The sequence below is a fragment of the Aptenodytes patagonicus genome, chromosome 4 (assembly GCF_965638725.1).
Source record: "Aptenodytes patagonicus chromosome 4, bAptPat1.pri.cur, whole genome shotgun sequence".
Taxonomy (NCBI): Eukaryota; Metazoa; Chordata; class Aves; order Sphenisciformes; family Spheniscidae; genus Aptenodytes; species Aptenodytes patagonicus.
Genome location: NC_134952.1, coordinates 13,091,900 through 13,112,112, shown reverse-complemented (window position 1 = coordinate 13,112,112; position 20,213 = coordinate 13,091,900). Strand labels below are relative to the sequence as shown.

General features: G+C 41.3%; 1 protein-coding gene across 2 annotated transcripts in view; it reads left to right on the top strand.

The window, feature by feature from the left end:
• Positions 1-2,973: 2,973 nt before the first annotated feature.
• Positions 2,974-20,213, top strand: part of TBC1D14 (TBC1 domain family member 14) — an 80,497-nt gene continuing 63,257 nt past the window's right edge. The window contains exons 1-2 of one of the 2 annotated variants that reach the window (XM_076335895.1): positions 2,974-3,159; positions 8,718-9,453. In XM_076335895.1, the coding sequence (XP_076192010.1) occupies positions 3,117-3,159; positions 8,718-9,453 (779 nt within the window). In that variant the 5' untranslated portion in view covers positions 2,974-3,116. The remainder of the gene's footprint in view (positions 3,160-8,717; positions 9,454-20,213) is intronic. The other variant, XM_076335896.1, reaches the window with a different exon arrangement.

The following is a 20,213-nucleotide window of genomic DNA, read 5'->3' as shown; positions in this document are numbered from 1 at the left end:
TTATTAGACCACGTAGATGTTTTGTGCCCACTAGGTGAACATCAGCTGCCAATTTGAGGCTGCTCTATGTAGTGCTTCATTTCTACACAACAGCCATAGGCAAGACACTCTTGAACAAAACATCAGGATTTTGTCCCATAATTTTTACAAAATTAAGTATTTTACAGGTTTACCCAACTCTGAATCAACGGCAGAGCACTGATGGTAACCATGCTCAGTAAGTGCCACAACTAACTTCTTATCATGCTTTTGAGGATTTACTTACAACCCATCTGTTAAAACAGGAAGACTTGATTTCTCAGCGTGCCCTTCTGGATGAACTTTAAATTTTGCACAGCTGAAAAACAAAGGTGCTAAAGGTCCCCTTCGCACCTAGTTATGCATTTATACTTCCCATACCTGCTAGTACCTGTTCCGTTTCCTTTTAATAATTAGGACATGCCATGCTTCCATGAGAGCTAATGGTGTAACGCTGTATTTAGTCACATAATGTAAGCCCTTCAGCTTTTACCAGTAGAGGAATAGTACTACACAATACTTGCGGACAGAAACTGCATTATCTCAGATGGAGGTGGCTTTACAGAACTGATGCTAACTGCTAATGCAAAAAGTCAACTTTTGCTAATAGCTCGCAACAACCAGAAATGCTATTTACCCTTTTCCACGACTTATACAGTCATTCACATGCAATAAAGAGATTTTTTTTTTTTATATTGACTAGGCTGTGATTTTCTGTAAACATTTTGAGGCTGACCCTGGTATTTTTACGCTGCCTAGCACATTGGGACCCTGGTTGGTCTGCGTTTCTTCAGTGCAAAGAACAGTAAGAATTTTGTTGTGAGTGGGTATCAAAAAACCTACCAGCTGAATAGGAAGAGTCATCTGTGGGTTGGAAATGGAAAATATCCACTAAAATAAATCACTTAGAATGGGATCTCAAAGGTATTATGATTGTTAGGCAAAATTCTATCCTTAAATAAGTGCTGACTCAGAAAGTATTTAAGCGCCTAACTCCTTGTGTGATTTGAAACTTTTAGCTGTAGTCTACGCTCTGCTACTGCTGAAAGATTTCCTGCAGCAGATTTTTCTAATAGTTTCTTCAGCCTAAATAATATTACGAAGATGGGAGTATCATTATTTCCTTTGGAGACGCTCTGCAGACTTACAGAATTCATGACTCTCTATTTCTATTCTGTTATTTACCCTAGGAACCTAACAACTTTGACCCAAGTTTGATGATACCACAATGACAATACAGTGTTCCGGTTGCTCCAACAGAAGAATTGATTCCCACTCTTAAAACCAGAAGGAGAATGTTAACACTAAAAAAGGAGTTAGTGACAGCATATGCTCCAAAACAGTATGTCTCTTGCATATAAACAAGTTTATAGTGCTTCAAAGCTGTTTTGCTTTTATTTACCTTCTTTTAATAGTAATATGCAAGCTGTCTTGCAGAGGTAGCAGTGATTTTCAAAGGACATGGAGAAATTAGTGCCAATCTTAATTATATTAATAACCCATCTTAGAAATCCAGCGGAGTAAGCACTGAAATTTATCACTCTAACCCAGTCACAGAAAGTATCTGCAGAGCTGTAATTTTTGGTTGATGGTAGGTTTTCAGTGCCTACTTCTCATCTTGATAATGACCGAATTCTCATCTTGATAGCATGGAACTGGTGTCAATGAGCTCGTGGTGGCAAGTACTTCTGTACAAGTTTACCTCAGCCTCTCAGTTTATTCAGGTGGAATTTGCCCACATCAAAGCTTGAACAATCATGGCTTTGGTCTTCTTGGTATTGAACTAATTACTTTAACACAAGTTCAGATATTTGTGCATTTTCTGCACTCACTTCCAGCTTCAGGGTAGACATAAGAGGTGTGAGGTGATGAGAGGCTGGTACTTACATCCTCAGTTAAGATGGGGGAACAACGTTATCTTCCTATCATTCTAGACACGATCACCGACTCTAGGTGCAAAACATGTATGACCTTTGCAGCAAAAAGCAAGAATGAGTTTCAAAGATGATAAGGAAACATGAGAGCTCTGCTCCTGCAAGGTACTGACTGTTCGTTACTCCTTTGATTTCAGTGTGGAGGTGGTGAGAAGGGGTGTGCAGGATAGGTTGACCAAACACCAAAAGGGAGCAGTTTGAGATGGAAGGTAAAGATAAGAGAATTGAAAGATAAATCAAATATGCTAGAATAGCAATTACCATCTCAGAGCCTCCACTTTTGGCATTACAGGTCAGTTCCGCAGAGCTATGGATACACTTTCACTTGATGCCCCAGGCCTTCCACAGTCCAAACGTGCAAAAACCACCGAATTTTGTTTTCCTCTTAAACGCAGCCAGGAACGTAAGGGGACTCCCGCCGCAGACCTGCTTCCCCCGGAGGCAGCCAGCGCGCAGGCCCGGCCGCCCCGGCACAGCTCGGCCCCCCCGCGCTGCCACTGGCGGTAACGCAAGGACGGGCTGCGACGGCCCAGTAACGAGAGAGCGGCTCCCCTCCAGCGCGGGGCGCGGAACTCCTCTGAACGAGCGCCCTCAGTTACAGCTCACTGTTCTTCAACCCGCTCCGCTCCCCGGGGCCACCCCACCGCCTCTGCCCCGGCCGAGCCTGTCGCGCACAACCCGCCCTCGCCGCCGTCCCACACCTCGGGCGCGCTGAGGCGATTCAAAATGGCGGCCAGCGCGCGGCCCCGGCGCCCAGCGGCCGCCTCCCCGCCCCCCATCGCGCAGGCGTTTCCTTCCCCGGCGGGCGGCGCTTCTCACCGCCGCGCTGGGGAGGGGAGCGGCGGCGGGGCGGGAGGAGGCCGGGCCGCGGGGACCGGAGCGTGCCGGGAGGAGCCCGGCACCTGTCCCACCAGCAGAGCCCGCCGCTGCGCCCGCAGCCAGGTGTGCGCCGCACCGCACCGCGCCGCGCCCGCCGCGGGGGCGGGCGCCATGGGAGGCCCTGCGCCGCTCGGAGAAGGCGCCCGGCGGGCGGGGGTTGTGCCGCCGCCTCACCTCCGCTGAACCCGCCGCTCCTCCGCGGGGACCGGAGAGCGACATGGACCGCCCGCCGCAGCCGCCAGCCGCCTCCTAGTCCCGCAGCAGCAGCTGTGGGGCGGGTTGGGCATGGCCCAGCACGAGGAGAGCGACGGAGGGCAGCGCTACCCCGGTGAGTCGTCAAAGTTTCTGCGTGGCTCTTCCTCCTCGGGCGGCAGACCCAGCCGGGCGGCGGCTTGCCGCCCTGCCGGGGCTCGTCTCGCCCTTGGGGCCGGGGTGTGTTTGGTGGCACCTGTTGGGGTGAGGGGCAGAGCCCGGGGGGGCGAGCGGGCTGACCCCGGGCCGCCCCACCTGTACGCCGGGCGGGCGGGGGCAGCCCCCCGGCGGTGAGGGGCTCGCCTTGGGCCGGCCGGGCTGCGGCTGGATGGGCGGCTGCTTGCTTTGCCCGTCCGTGGCCACCTTAAAAAGTTAGAGAGGCAGCTCGGCGTCGCCGGCGTCTTCACCGAGTGGTTTGAAGACCACAGAGGAGGGTGAGCGTTGCTTCCTCGAGGCTTTGGGTAAAGGCGTTGGGTGTGTTTTTTTGTTTTTCTTTTCTTTTTTTTTTTTTTTAATGAAGGCTACCAGCTAGGGTACCTTTGCAGTTTCGGGTCAGTCTCAAAACCCGTGAAAAGGAAGCAACTTTAATCTCTCTCGCTGCCTCTCTTTCTAGTCGAAGTCTCCTAGGCAATTCCCAAAGACCAAACAAAACTAGAGCTAACCTTAGCTGAAGTTCTCATGACGCTGCTGCTAATTTAACGTGGCCTCAGATTTTTCAGTGATATTGGTGTGGGGAGGAAAAAAGCCCTGTAAACTGCTTCTGGAGCAGAGGCTTTAGAAGAACACTGTGACTCATTGATATTGCTTGCCTGATGTAGCAAAAAAGTGGAAAAGCAGTGAATGGTTTACTTATGATTGCTCTCTTAAGTGCTCTGCTCAGAAGCCAGATTTGTAAAGCTCATGCTTCGTGAAGGACAGTGGCTGGGAGTTAGATAAAAGACTTTTTAATAAGAAAAAATCCCAACTTATTTCTTTTCTTTTCGCCATTAAAGTTTTGGCAGTGCTTACATATGTAGTCTTACTCGCTGTATCTCATGCTTTGTCAAAAGCTAGACTATTTTGTAGCCTCAGGAATTTTTCACTGTCGGCAATGCTGTGGCTGCTATGATGTGAACATAAACAATCTGAACCAAGAAACGTTTAATAAACAAAACGGGGTTTGATGCTCTTCTGCACTGAGGTCACCTGCACTTGCACTTGATAGCAGCAATGTGTTTCTTGGTACATTCAATAAAAATATTGTCAAATGCACAGAGAGTATAAAGCCTTATTTTTTTAAAAAATATTTTTCCTTTAAGAAGGAAAAAAAAAGTTGCAGCTTTGTAACTGAGGAAATTCCTTGCTCTTAAGAACTTGGAAAAAAAAAATTCTGGCAGAGATAAGTGTTGAAGAGACAAGGTGTGTGATAAAAATTGAGATGTTAACTCTTTGAGGACTGAGCAGTATATGTAAACCATTCCTCTTCTCATTCCTGCAAGGCAAGAAGATATAAAGCCTGTTTTGTAGATAGTTCCTTCTAAACAAGTTTGTTGCCTAAATTGCATTGAAAGTCACAGCAAACTTGGAAGAACATGGGTTGAGTTGGCATCTTTCTGATCTTTGTTTTACTGTAATGGTTTGGCATTGGTGTTAACTTTCTTTAAATTTTACATTAAAATGGGTTAAAAAGCCATTTTATTCTAGATCTTAGAAATTATAATCAAATATGACTTGTTCCCTCTGTGTGGTTGAGTGATATGCAAAGTCAAAATCTGTTTTAAAGCCTCTGGTTATTGTCAGAACATGCCTTCTTGCATGCCGTGATCAGAATCTGGGGAATGTAAGGCTGTATGGACAGCTGTACTGGGACGGACCAAAACTCCACCTGTCAGACAGAAGAATTTACCTGGGAGAGGGCCTAAAAACAAGACTAATGTACGCTGATATTTCCATGAAGTTCTGACACTTGCAGTTCACGGACTTCCTGAGTTTCTTTTTGTTTAGGAATCCTCAGTGATTTTTTTCTTCCCTGAGCTTACATGTAAACTTCTAGCATCCACAGTGTACTGTGGCAAGGAGTTATGCAGTTCAACTACCCTTTGCATGAATAGCTATGTCCTGATGTTAATTTTGAACCTGGCTACAAAACTATCTTTATCTGGTGCCCCTTAGCGCTTATGTTGGAAGAGTTAATGAGTAAGTAATACATACCTACCCTCTCATTGCCACTTGTGACCTCTGCTGTATTTTCCTATCTCCCTTTCCCTTGTTATCTCTCTTCTGGGATATTCACACTTATGAGATCATGGTTCGTATAAGATGTAGGATGTTAAGACTTTACAAATATCAATTTTATTTAGATGATAATATATTTAAGTAAACCATGGGGATTATGACTGTTGTGCAGACAAAATTGCTTATTCTTTCTCAATAGTTTATTATACTACTAATACTTTAATAACGTTATGTTTTTTATGATGATAATGTTACAATAATGTTACGTTAATAAATGATTTATGGAAAAAAGTTAGTATTGGAGCACATGACACTTAGAATGTTTGACATCAATTGTCAGACTTTGTACTTACCAGTGAGGCAGCTAAAATAAGGAGTATAAATATCACTTCACTACATCCTTAAAAACAATCCTACAACAACTTAATGCAAAATGAATCAAGGAGTTCTCATGTACGTTTATGACAGCTGATTACATCTCAAGTTTTCATTTAAAGCCCTTGATGGGTATACTTCAAAGCTTCCCACAGTTTCGCTGAACTGTGTAAAACCTTTGTAGCTTGTTATTGCATAATTTGCTCCAGCAAGCTATAGCTGTTATATACTTCTGCATTTGCTGGTTGCCTGTTTAAAGGATCTCTTCCTGTTAAATTTCTTGCTTACATAAATACCAAGTTAAAATAGCTTCAGTACCCTGCGTGGAAATTTATTTTCACTTCTCTTTGAACTCTCTTGTTTACAGAATTGTTTGGCCTCTTGAGCTGCTGTATTTATTGGCTCTTCCAAGGCCGCTTGAATGCTTACCATTCGTAAGCTTAGTCGAGAAGAGCCATGCAATTAAACTAAGGACTGGCTGCTACTTGGGAAAATCATTGAGCAGAAGTGAAAGCAGTCACTGAAGGACTTCATTATGGGAAGGTGCTTGTGCTATTTACCCAAACAACATTGAAGTTGTTCCTGGCTGTTTACATTTCTGAACTTTGTTTTCTGGACTATGTTGTCTGGATGCATTAATAAGTATGAATTGTGATAAAGCACACACCTGCACCCTTGCTTATATGGTTTCATAGTATGTGTGTATATCCTTCAGAGTAACATTGGGGCTGGGTGGATTGTTGATTTAAAGAGCAATATAATGTGTATGAAGGGATGGATGAGCATGGGGAAGAGAAAACAGACTTATGTTAGAAAACTAAGTGAGTCCAAGCAAGACGGTCTGAGAGCAGGAGATCCAAGTATGTGCAGCAGTAATTATATCTAATGCTCCATGTTATGTCATATTTGTACACTTCGACTATCACAGTTGACTTCATGAAGTAGAATAGTTTGTTGCCTGTATTCAAGGATTGCTGTTTAGGGTCTTTTCTTTGCTTGGGTTTTTTTGCTGGCCCTTGCAATTTTAATTTAGTGAACAGAGAGGTTTGTAATGTATGCAGTTTGTATGCTAGCTATCTCAAGACATCACTACTTTAAATTGCAGGGGATGTAAACTTTTCAAACCATGGTAATGTGAAAAAAGAAAAGTTGCTATAGCAACTCAAAAGAAAAGTGTACATCTTCACAAGCTTTTTAGTCAAAACAATAAATTTGAAACCTTGTATATCCAAAGAATTAGGCAATTAAATGCATTGATTGATTTAGATGGGTAGTACATAATAACATAGTTTAAAAGTTCTGACAGGGTCTAAAAGATGAAATAGCCAGGGTTGTTTCTACTTGACTTTTCCCTACACTTAGGAGGAGTGGATTGAACTGGAGCGTCAGATCAGCTAGTGAATAGCATTTGTGTAGTAAGCTAAAGAGTTAGCGTAGCATACGAAGTACGTTTGGATTCATGAACTTTTCATGTGACTGAAAGCTTGTGGAAAAAAACATTACGGTTTGGACCAGTGGAATATGTTTGAAATGTGTTTTTCGTCACTTACTGCCTGTCTGTATCACAATGCCAAAATGTATCGATGGCTTTGGATCTAAGAACAGACAGTGTGTCAAACCCTTGTTGAACCAGGGCTTAGGTGGTGCCATTAGCCAGTGGTTTGGAACTGCTGGCAGGAACCAGTTTTCCCAAATTGGATGTTTGGTTTGTTTTGTGTTGTGTTTTTGTTTTTTTGTGGTTTTTTTTTTTTGGGGGGGGGGGGGGGGAAGTTGTTTGTTTTTTAAAAGTAGAATGCGGGGAGGACCTCCTAGGAGACAACTGGCACCTTAATTAAGTGCTACGCTTGAGAGAATAGGAGACCAGAAGCAGGAGATCAGGCTTAAGGAACTGGAGAAAAATCGTCTAGAAAGCAAGCTGTTTGCAAGATGGGAGGAGTATTCTTCACTCCTTCACACTTAGTGCAGGGTATTTCGGAGTGAAAAAACCGAAGCAATATGTGCGTATTTGTTCTGCCAACTGCTGCAGTGTAATTACATTGCAAACTTCAGAAGAGCTGTAGATAATTTAACTATTCATATAGAAAGAGGACATGTATGTAATGTCACAATAATAATGATGTAGTGTTTTAAAGGGTCAGTAGCAGTTCTGGGAGCCAGGGCAGCAGTCCTGATGGTGTTCCAGCCTTATGAAAGGCTGCAATTGCCCACGGGGACAGTGCATCTAACCTGCAGCTCATACTTGACTGCCTTCTCTTTGAGGGTCGCCCAGATTTAGACTGGAAGTGGGGTGCTGACTGGATTAACTGCCCTGCTGGCAGCCCCTGCGGAGACAGTGTAAATGTATATTGCAAATATGAAGGATAGCGATCCCTGAGTGCAGTAAATACAATATATTTGCAAGTGTCAGTTTTACTGTACATGCACTGATGAAGTGCATCATATGTATTGTCAAAACGTGGACTACATGGATAGCTTTATAACTATTCAGATTTTGCATCTCTTGCTTAATGCAAAACTGATATATTATACATTTATTTAAGTGACAGATTTATTATCAGTTTTGTGGTTTCCAGAAGAATGCTAAGAAATTCGATTTAAATGAACACTTCAGAATTTTGGTCTAAGTCTATGGAAACAAGTGTTGTAGCCCCCCAACATCAGTAAATATGCGTTTATGACTGTATAAAAATAAATTTCAAATATCTGTCTTAATATTGACATGGAACATTAAAGTACTGCTATTTTTATAGTATGTAATTTCCTACTCGGGAGATGTATAAGAAGCAAACATTGGCACACAAACTGCTTTCAAAAAGCTTTTCATGTTTGACATTTTGTAGAAGCCTAATTTAAGCTGCCATTGTCCTGCTTGTTCATGCAGGGGGAAAGGATAGTAATCATGTGCAAGAGAAGATGAATAACTTTTTAATTAAAAGTCTAAATTATGACAGGACTGAGTGTATTTAAAAAAAACCCAACAAACAGCTGAGAACAAACCATAACATTCCTGCAAACTCATAATCTTGTCTTTTCTTTCTTTTTAAGCAGTTACCAGTTGGGCCAAGACAAATGATGTAAATTTATCCTCCTTAAATGGTTTGAGCTTCATTGGAATTCTAGACACAAGAGTGGGCAGCAGTATCCAGGGCCTTCAAAACTTGAACTCTGGGACCCCGAGATCACTCTCATTGCCTGAGCATGGGCCTGGCCAGCTGTCCAGTGCTTTAGAAGATTGTCATAGCCTTAAATCAGTGGATTCTGGTATTCCAACTCTAGAAATAGGAAATCCAGAGCCTGTTCACTGCAGTGTGTTAAATGTGAAGAGAAAGCAGTCAGAACTTGAAATTGTGCCTGACAGGACTTTTCAGAGCGCGTGCACGCTGCCGTCTTACGTGCCTCCACATTCTCTGACTTCTGAACATGACCATGCTGTGCGAAAATCCTCTACTTTCCCAAGAACTGGATATGACACTGTCAAACTTTATAGTCCAACTTCAAAAACTCTGAATCGAAGTGATGATATCTCTGTCTGTAGTGTTTCTAGTCTTAGCACAGAACTGTCAACAACTTTATCAGTTAGCAATGAAGACATTTTGGACTTTGTGGTCACAAGCAGTTCAAGTGCAATTGTGAATCTTGAGACTGATGAGGCGCACTTCTCGGATGTTACCCTGAATTCCACTAAAGAGACCAATGATCAGAGCCAGCAGGAGTGTTGTCAAGAGACAGACGTGGACAGTAAACGAAAAATATTGGGACCTTTTACAAACTTCTTTGCCAGGTAATGTTTATGTAAAATATATTTGTATTTTGATGGTGAGATTAAATAAGATCACAGGAGAAAGGTCTTGTGTGATATTTTACTTTGAAAGAGGTAATATTTTAATTTAAATTGGTGTTAACATATTTTTTCTATTCCAAGTAAATTGGCAAATACTGCTAGGGACTAAGGCTCTGAATCCTACTCTGTATTATCTTAATGATATATGGAAGCATCTTAAATCCTCTTAAAAGATTCCTTCTACATTACAGTAAAAGGAGTTCTGAACAAGGTTTTTTTGCCTCTGAACAAGGGTTTTCTTCCTGGCTTCTCCAGTGATGCCTTTTGTGATTTTGGCCAAGTTCCTTACTCTCATATCCCATAAATAGGTAAATATAGGTAGGATCCACACCTGTATTGAAGAGCTTTGACATCTAAGGATTCATAAGTGGTCTAGTAGTGATGGAGTATTTTATTGATCAATGTAAGTGTATGAACCTTAAAATACAAATACTTGCCAAACACTTGCGTGACTACTATGACTTTTCCAAATCTCAGTTGTAGTTTTGTTAATACCTTTTTTTCCTTCATTTTTGTATGGAATGAGAACATCTGATGTTTTTTCACTCAGTTGTTGAAATGAAAGCACTGGCCACTCAAAGCAGTTACATGACTTCTTCTAAATGTGGCTCTTGTATGAACGATAAGGTATTCTAAATGCAGATGCCCAGTGAAAGTGGTGAATGAGGAAAAGGACTAGTCTACTTTTTGGAGTTTGGGTGGTTTGTTGGCATGTTTTGGGTTTTTATTTAAGGCCTTCATAATGTCTCTTATTTTTAGGTTATAATGTCTGAAGTATGACATATTTTGAAGAAATGGTTCTAGAAATAAACTTTAGACATCAGGCAGGGTTGGCTGTATCTAACCTGTTTTGTGATTGCTTCAGCTAATCTCTTTTTCCTCATGTAAACTTTTTTTTTTGCATGAGATGAATAGGGTGATAAAATACTTAGAGAATTGGCAAACATCATTCTTTGAAACGCTGCCTTAATTGCAAAGCTTAAGAGAAGCAGTTTCATTAGATCTACTAAACTGGCTGAAGCCTTCATTGATTTTTATCCTTAGGTTAAAGTGGAGTACTGTGCAGCAGAACTCCAGTCATCAGTCATGTTTGAGGTGCTGAAGCTTTTGTGGACCTCTATCTGTTTGTTGCCATGGAACCAGACTTAATTCTGAAGCAAGAGGCTTCTCAGCACTTCAAAGCATGAACTTTTGTTACCCATTCTGGTAGCACAACTGCTAACTCAAACAAATGCTGTCCTTCAGCCTGGAGGGAGCACAGTGGAACAGGCGTATTTAGACCCTGCTCAAAATAGGATGTTTAACTGCTTCTCAGCTTTTCTCATACAACAAAATAAAGCCATCTGTCCAAATTCTGTTCTAGTGTAGTTTCTAGTGGTTTTGCCAGCGATACAGAAACGGTGATACTCAGTAGACTGAGCTTTTTAACCTGAATCTTTTCAGGTACGTTGAATTCCAGAGAACGAAGGTTGTCCTTACTACCTTTTAAATGGGGAACAGGTAATCTTGGTCACCACATGATGTCATTATGAGGATTAAGTTCAAACAAGGTGATCAGCTTTGAAGTTCCAGGTGCTCTGTCTGCTTTGTCTGTAACCTGGCCTTTAATATCCTTCCCTTTAACATCACTGTCTGCTCTGTTTTGAAAACAAGAGTTGCTCAGTTTTTGTCTGTACTTGCACACCACACACCCATATTTTATGCATCCGTTCTCTTGTGTTGTGCAACCTGGTGGTGAGTTTCACAGGTATTGAACAAGCAGGGAGCTTCTGAGGGTCCTTCTGTGCCACAGGGAATACTGTATTTTTACTGTCAACATTGTTAAGGATCAAAACATGCTGTTGCTAATTTTTGTTGATATTTGCAATCTGCTGTCCGTGGGGTTGTAATTGCTTCCTATAATGATCCCATACAGTCCCTGTTCCCTGGGGTTCCTGTGGCCTTTATGCTCCTTGGATTGCCAGGGCTTAACTGAGTACTTCAGTAAATGAACTTGGGCCCTGCAGTGTTTTGTTTGAAAGTAACTGACTTCTAGGGGCCTTCCTACCTAGCTCACCCTGTGCTGTGTGCCAGAGTTTGTGTACAGTGTTAGATGAGGAGGAGGCATTTGAAATAGTATCTCTGAAGACCAGCTTGCTGAGAAGGGAGCTTCTTAAAGTAGTTTGTAAACAGTGCTGCGGTGGTAGGTATAAACAAAGTCCCAGAGAGGAGCATATTCTTAGCACTTCACTTGAGATTCACGGTCTTGCAGGTTAAGTGCATAAAGCTTCCTTTTTGAAAACCAAAGATGAACTATGGCAGGAGAAAGCCAAATTGCTTTGGCTTTGGTCAGTGGCTGGCACGCTTGTGTACAACATGGAAAAACAAGCACCTGGGTGGTTTGTACACAGCCTTTCTACTTTCCAGCAGCCTGATGGTAGTGGGGTGAGGCTGCAGTGCAGGGGCTCTCAGCCTTCATCTGCAGGTTTAGCTCTTTGAGGGCTCCTCTGGGTAATGGGATACAAGTTTGAATCACTGAGCGCAAAGATGAATTGGCTTAGTTTTTGCTCAAGTTGTTGACATTTGGTAAAAGGAGAAGCTGTGCTTGTATTGAACCCCATCTGTCATCTGAGAATATGTTAGTTTATATGAACTTATCAAGACAGAGTTTGCTCTGGATATGTCAGTTAAGATTTGCGGCTGCCTGTAGACATAATACTGACAAAAATTAGACACCTCCGGTGCTTGGTCACATGTACCTAAACTGCTTACGTATCAATTAAGGGTAAATCTTCTATACTGTCAAGAAGATGCTTAGAGAAGCACCTGCTTTGGAAAGCAAAATTATTTCTTAGCTCTCTGTAGATTTATTTTTCCTTGCAAGACCGTATGCATGTGTGCACGTGCACTATGCATGAGGTTGTGTGTTCTGTATCAGTGTGGCAATACCTGTGGTGTGTTATGAAGTGTTGGTGTTGGCTTGGGGCTGCGGTTGAAAATTCAGTTAGGAGATCAAAGAAAGGAGAATACTGTTGGCTCATTGCCTGTCAATCACGGCACCTTCAAGGGCACTTGGGAATGGAGTGCTCCTGCCCTGCCTTCTTGAGCTCTATGGTGAAGAAAGCTTCCTGGACTGCTCCTCTGGCTGTCTCTTCAGCAGTTTGAGACTTTGAAAGGTCTGTTTGTTTCCTCAGGTTGTTACATGCCTCTTTGGGTGTGGCAGGAAGATCCAAAGTGCGGAAGAGATCGCTTTCCTGCTTGTTTACGCATAGCTTTCCTCTTGAAAGAGCTTAAGGCATCACAGGTACAGTGCTAGGTGGAGTACTAGTGCTCTCATTAGCCTCCAGGTTAGCACATGAAAATGGATTATTGCTTCTGAAAGCAGCTGTAATGCTGACAAAGAAACCTGACAGGTTTGTTGTTTTCAAGTGTCACATGTGCTTGTATCAGCTCTAAAAGGCCGGAGGTCTTTCACATAAAGCATGAGTTTGAATTAATTTCCTTCATTTGAATATATGCAGGAACTTGGTTTGAGAAATAGCGTGAGCAAATAATTGGCTGGGAGACTGAAGAGTCGGTGGCTTGTCTGTCCCTTTGCCCTAGTGACCCAGAGTAGTGTAGCTTAATGAGTTTTACCTTTGGACTTTGCTTCTGTACAGTACTGCTGAAACACAGACTTTTTAAATGCTTAGGTTTTTAAACAGCTTTGCTGAATCAGGAATGTTGTGATCTTACTGTAGAAGTTGTACTTCTCATTTATCATTTTCATTTATCGTTTTGGAGAGTGAGGATGAGACTTTCTATGGTTATATGCACAGTGACCATAAAAAGGACTAGGACTATGTTCAGTTAAATAATAAGCCATGCAGTTCCCTTCCTTTTGAATGGATTACAAGAATCCTAAGTCTTCACTTAGTCCACTGCTATGGATATTGTCTGTTTTTCCAGGAATCTGGATCCTCTTTCTTTTCAGGCTGCTCCTAGAAGTTTTTGATCCGAATGTTCTAAGTAGCAGGATCTCGGGAAACCTCTACAGAGAATAGGGACTACACATGAAATAAAGGGCTTTAAGAAGAATATTACGTTTTACTGTTTCCAAGGAATCTCTGTGTTTCTGAGAGAAAGCTTCTGAAGCAGGATTGGCATCCTATACCATACATACAAGCACAAACCTAGTCCAGGCTGTGGCCTTACTTGTAGTCTGAGAAGAAAAAGGGCTTAAGTTTCACAATAATAACTGCTGGTTTCAGCATTAAGTCTGAAATCATGTAACTCAGACACTTATATTGCATACACACACGCGCACATACATGTTTTGAGGTGACTGGTCACACTTAATTGCGAGTTCTGAACTTAAGGAATTAGGTCCATCGATACCATAGAGAAGTCACCTGTTTTAATGAATAGGACCCTTTCATAATGCCATTTGTTGCTTTTAATGAGAGGACAGCTTATTGTACTTCTCTAATTTTGGTGTTAAAAGGAAGGTAGAATAACAAGGAGCATTATACTGTTGATTTCCCACTTTCATCTCTCTAAAAGGGAATTCACTGACCACAGAAGGGAAGAGAAAGGATTAAAATAATTATGATTGAGTAAACTGAAATATTAAACTTTTTATATGATGTTGTCTCCTCTTCCGTGCATGTTTTATGTTAAATGAAGCCTATTAGAGCATAGGCTGTTCGGGGGGAGACAGGCTGAGAACAGGACTCAAGTGTGTAGGAGGAGGGACAGAAAGAGCTGAATGTGCTGTGAGGGAGGATATGCATACACTGCTTTTAACCACAGATGAACAAAAACTAGCTGAGCTGCAGGTGGAGTTGTCCAGAAGGTGGGAGGAAGGACTCCAGAAACCCAGCCTCTGACGGAGGGAACCTGCATGGACAACCAGCACAGGCTGCTTCACTGCCCTGCGGGCGGGCTGAGCTCCCCAGTGCTGCGGTTGCCTGACCCACCAGGATTCGCTCTCCTGTTGGAGGGAAAAGAGGAATTTGGTGGCAGTTTTGTCCCTCCCGACTACTTTACCTGGGTGCGTTTTGAGCTAACTGTTGTCAATAATGGCATTTAAAAGGGTTGGGGAGAGAGGAAGGTGGTGTGGGAAGCAGCATAGGCACTGAGGATCTGTATTAACAGATGATGCTGGAAACAATATTTCAGCAGCCCTTGAGGCATTCAGGTAGACTCATCGGATGTGTGCTTTAGTCTTCACAATATGGTTTTGAATACTACTTATTTGAAAGCCACTCTCTGTCTGCTTGAAATGAAAGACTAGTGGCCCTCCCCTCATCTCTACTTACTATCCTGTCTCTGTGTAGAACAAAAGAAAAGTTGCAGAATTTTTCTGAAATAAACATTCTCAAAGCAAATCTGCCATGGGTGCAAAGTTGGAGTTCTACAAAGACAACAGCCTTTTCTTTTGAAAAAGGTTGAAAATTGTTGAAAATTGAATGATACAGTTTTCAGAATTCCTATCTTCTAATTCACTGTCATTTTGAACTTTGTCATGTGGCCTGTTCTCCACTAGGTGTTGAACTGAAACTGTCCACGTAAATTTTTATCCCTATTTTCCCTTTATGTGTGAAATAATACAACTTTTGTTTAGAATTACTGTTCTGTTAGTTCTTCCTTAAATTTTGCACTAAATCTTATTTGAGATGTGGGTCTTTAGAATAAAGGGAAGTTGCTTTTGCAGATAAAACCTGCTTTATTTAAATTCCTGTTTGTGCAAAACTGTTTTCAGTTACTCAACAGCAAAACTAAGAGGCTTGTTGAAGTTATTTGTTCATTATGGAAATTAAATGAAAATATGCTCAGCAGTACTTTGAGTTTTGGGATTTTTTTTCAGTATTGGTGCAAAACTATGCAGTAAACGAGGACTTAATGTGTTCCAGTTATTATTTTAAATAAAGTCAAATGTGTATGTTTGTTTTCTAGTGGCTGCTGGGAAGCATTACCTAAGTCTCACACTGGCTAGTGAATGAGATTTGTGGCATAGATGGATGTTGTACGTTGCTTGCAGCATTCAGCTATAATGCTTCCCCCCCTCCCTGGTCCCTGTTACTTCTCCTTCGTCTCCTGTGTGAGGCTGCCTTTTGGAAAGCTTGCGGTTGTTCAGTTCTATGCATTCTACATGCTTGCTTTGAATCGCAAGAGTAAGAATTACATACGTTTTGATAGATGTATACAAGACTTCAGGAACTAATTCAGATGAATGAAATTAAGGTCTGTTTTCATTCTGATTCATTGTCTATATGAAGGTTTAGTGAATTAGTGGGTTAGATGGACTTCAAATCTTCAGTTCATTTGCAAGAACTTTCCTGATGTTTCCTTCTGTTAAAAGGAGCTGTGAGAAGTAGTGGATGGGCACTGGGGAAGAGGGAGAATATCAGCACAGTCAGCCATGTGACACTCTTATCTATCTCTCTATCTAATCAAAATACCATTTAATGTTCAACCGACTTTTTGTTCCTTCCCTTCCTTATCAGCAATATCAACTGTTGTAAGTTATTGCAAGTACAGAAATGATAAAAAAAAAATTACCCTGACTGTAAAGACTACTTAATGCAGGGTCGACATTGTACGGGAATGTTATGTATGCTGCGAGATTCTGAAAAAAGCAGTGAGCAAGGTGAAATTAGATGGAATAAATATAAATTCTTGCTCCTTGATTGTTATTTTTTTTTAATACCATCTCCCTTCCTTTCCAGTGTTACGTAATCTGTGGGGAAGTTGGAGTCAACATTAACTTTTGTTTTTAAACATATTTATAAAGGCTCAAACAAGAAATGGTCTGTTAATAAAGTTCTATGTATGGATGAATACTTGTTTAACAGAAATAGTATATGGAGACCATGGGTTTTCTGGAGCAGGAGTATGTGTTTTTATGCCTTGCTCTGGATATTCAGAGTTCTATTAAATAAAAGTTGATTTTGCTGGCAGGAAAAAAAAAACTATTAATTCTTCTTTATGAACTGTTAATCTCAATTTGGGCATTAGTTACATTGCTGTTTTAAGGAGCTATCCATCTTAAGCCTCTCTTCCTAGCCATTAACTGCCTCAAAAGTTTTCGAGCCATACGTAAGAATAATAAAGAAAAAAATGCTACAGTGAATAAGCAGTCATTCACACCTTACACTGACAGCTGACAGAATAAACACAAGAACTTGGTAACAATCATGAGGTAAGACAAGGTATTTACACTAGTGCTTGGACTCCCCTTTGTGAACTGCAGCCTTTTGCAAGTACAGAATCACGAAACAGTTTAGGTCGGAAGGGACTTCTGGGGCCATCTGGTGTAACCTCCTGCTCAATGCAGCGCTGACTTCAGCACTAGATCATGTTCCTCAGGACCTTGTCCAGTCATTGTGAGTATATCCAAGGACAGAGTTACCACAATCTCTCTAGGCTACACGGTCCAGGATTTTATCCCCTTTTATCCAGTTGGAATTTACTTTGCAGCAGCTTGCTGCTTTGCCTCTTGTTTTTTCTGTTTGCATCTCTGAGAATGGTCGACCAGGCTAAATGAAACCACCTCTCTCAGTGTCCCCGCTTGTCCTTTGGACTTCCTCCAGTTTTTGAGCTTTTAATAATTTTTTTCCTTTTGATCTTGCTAATACCCAGTCCATGTTTAATCTTTATTGCTGCAAGGTCTTACTGCTGACTGAGGTTCAGCTTTTTGCTTAGAATGACATTTCATGTATTCATTCCATTTTTGATTTGTGTGGTAATAGTACTTCAGATCAATGAAGAAATCCGCTTTCAGACTCTGGGAATAGAATTTCAGGTTATTCTGATAACGCTGGGATAGCTGGGAATTTTGCCAGCTAGAAAAGAACTGTTATGTATAGCTGGTTGACTCTAATAGTTTGAACTTGGACCCAAATGTTGCTTTTGTATGAGAGTCCTAACTTGCTGAAACTCCTGTTTCTGAGAATTCTGCAGCATTAGCGTGGTAGGCTAGCACTGTGCATCATCCCCATGCAAAATAGTTCTTGGTTTGCTACAACCAGTCCTAACTGCTAAACATGCAGGATTACTGTCTGATTTATCTTTTCATGTCTTTGACACTTCAGTGTAGGCAGCTCTGCTTTGTTCTCCTCTGAAATGAGGGCTACCCTCTAAGAAAAAAAGGTAAATACAGAACATTGTAGTCTTGATAAGTAGTTTATCAAACCCTCCTTTTTTTCCCAGAAATCTGAAGAGAGATTTCAAAGTTACCCTCTTGCAACCTTTCAGATATCCTGTACTGCTAACTTGTATTACTGTCTCCCTCAACTGTGGAAATTTTTTTCAGACCTGCAGGTATCTGTTACATTGTAAAGTGCCATTATTCTTTGTTCTTACTGAACATACTGGAATGTCAGTGGTTGGAAAACTTTGTTTATAAAATGTGATAGGGATTTATAAAATGTGATTTGTCATCAGTTAGCTCTTTCATAGGTAGGTCAACTTCTAGGCTGTCTGGCTCTACTTCTGTTGGATTTGTTTATCCATAAACCAAGCATTGTTCTTCCTTTACCTTGACCTTTGGCAATCTCTGAGATAAACTTCTGCAAACCCTGCTTTTGTATGTGATTTTGGAATCTTACTCAAAGCATAAGTTTTGATTTGTTGATGAAGGTTCTTCACCATAGCCAAAATACTTGGGCTTTTTTGATGATATTTTGTTCTGTTGGTTGTTTTTGTTTTGGTTTCTGGTTTTATTTTGTGGGGTTTTTTTTGTTGTTGTTTTTTTTATAAAAGTGTAGGTTGACTGAGAGGTGATCTGGGGTTGGGGGGGGGGGTGCAGGGACTGGCAATCACTGCATCTAGTGAATTATTTCTAGAAACTAATGTTATCTGGTCATCGGTACCAACTGTTGGCTTTCACATGTGGAGAATGTAGATTTAGGGCTCTTCAGGAGATTTTGGTAGGTCTTCTGACAAGAATTTCTTCTCTAGTCCATCAGTTCCCTAGTCATCAAGATTTATTGTCCTGTTCCTCCACTAACCAAATTTGCTGTGATAGAATGCGTTGCTGATTTTTCAGGGTTTATTTTCTGTGCCTCTGGAAATTGTTTAAGTGGCCAGAGTGCAAATTTGGAACATCTAGAGGTGAGAATCTTTCTTCTGTTTATTGAGGGTAAGTTGTGAAGGTTATGGTTAGTACAGAATACAAAAGGTCATTGAAGATGAGAAGAAAACAATGTTGTTATACCTTTTGCCTAAATTCCATAATAGTGTGATAATGTTTCCTAGGTAGTGTTAATTGAATTTGTACCATGCCAGATAAGGTCGCTGGACACTTTTGCTCACAATGCAGCAAATACTTAATAAAATTTCTCTTAATATATTTTTTGCTTAATAGGTGCCGTATGTTACTTGAAATGTCCTGTTTCAATGTAGATTCCTGGATGCCTCGAGGAATAATGTCTGTGGAGACATCTCTTATACTGTGCTTATGTGCTTGACACAGGTTTACCTAGTTCTTACAATTAATATCTGCTTACTGTCAAACTCTTTAGATAAGTCCGTTATACATTCCAGTATGACTGCCTTTGCATAGGCTGAGGGGCTCAAGACCTTACTGCTCTTTCCTCATGTAGTTTAGAGTTATCAGGAAATTTCAGAATCTTCCTCCAGAAACAGCTGAAATGAACTTTGACTTGCCTCTGTTTCTTTCCTGCATCTTAAGAATACATGCAAGTCTGATGCTCATTTGAAATTGTTTTTCAAGATAATTTTGTTCTACCAAATCTGAACCTTTTGAACTTTCTCCACTGCCCTTATTTTTCATCTGCTCTACTCATGAGACTGGTAAGTCCTTCCAGTTGTTAATTCGCATGACTATTCTAATTGTTTTGTCTTCTGAAAATAACCTTCTTAATTGAAAAACTAATTAAAATTTGAATGTGAGCATGCATCTTGAGAGCAGGAAATGTTGTATGTGTTTTTAACACTTGTAACAAACTTACTTGCAATTGCAAATTAGTTTTGGGTAAATGCAGACAAAAAACTGCATCAGTCTGCATGAGTTGGATCATTTTCTAGTTAATTCTCATGCATGTTTCTTCACAGCAACTGTCTTCTTAAGAGTAAGGAACCCATTTATTTGCAAATATAATCTCTGTGCTAGGTCAGTGTTAAGGTAGTCTACCGCAGAGCAGCATATGCCATCTCACTTTTGTTTTGCTCAGAACTATCATTCCATGCTGCATGCCAGTAGTTCACATACTGCGATCTTTGGAACTTCGTCTAAGGAGCCATGTCAAAATAGTAACATTAAAATAGTTAAAAATCATCAATTTCAGATTTTCTGGAGAACCCAAATACTCTAATCATGGCAACTCTGAAGCCCTAAGCTCCTGTACCCTTTTATTTCAGGCAACTGGCATATCTTGGGAGTTCTGGGGGGAAAAAAAAAATACTGTGCGTTGCCTGGAAGTCCAGGTGTGTGTGTGGGGGTGTGTGTGTGTACCAACAGGCGTGTCAGTGGGTGTATGTGTGTCCGCCTCGCTCGACTCCACCCTCTGACAGCTACTGTGTTGGAGCCCATCCTTTTTTCCTGTTGTTCAAGTGACATGTGCCAGAGAAACAGTTCCTTGACTCCGGTGATACCAAACTTCAGACGTTTCTCAAGGGGCACAATATTGAGCCTGCCTGGCTAGAGAAGACTTTGAGACTTTTCAGGGAGGAGGTTTACAGCTGACTGGCAGCACTGTCTCAGCTCCTTTTAGTGG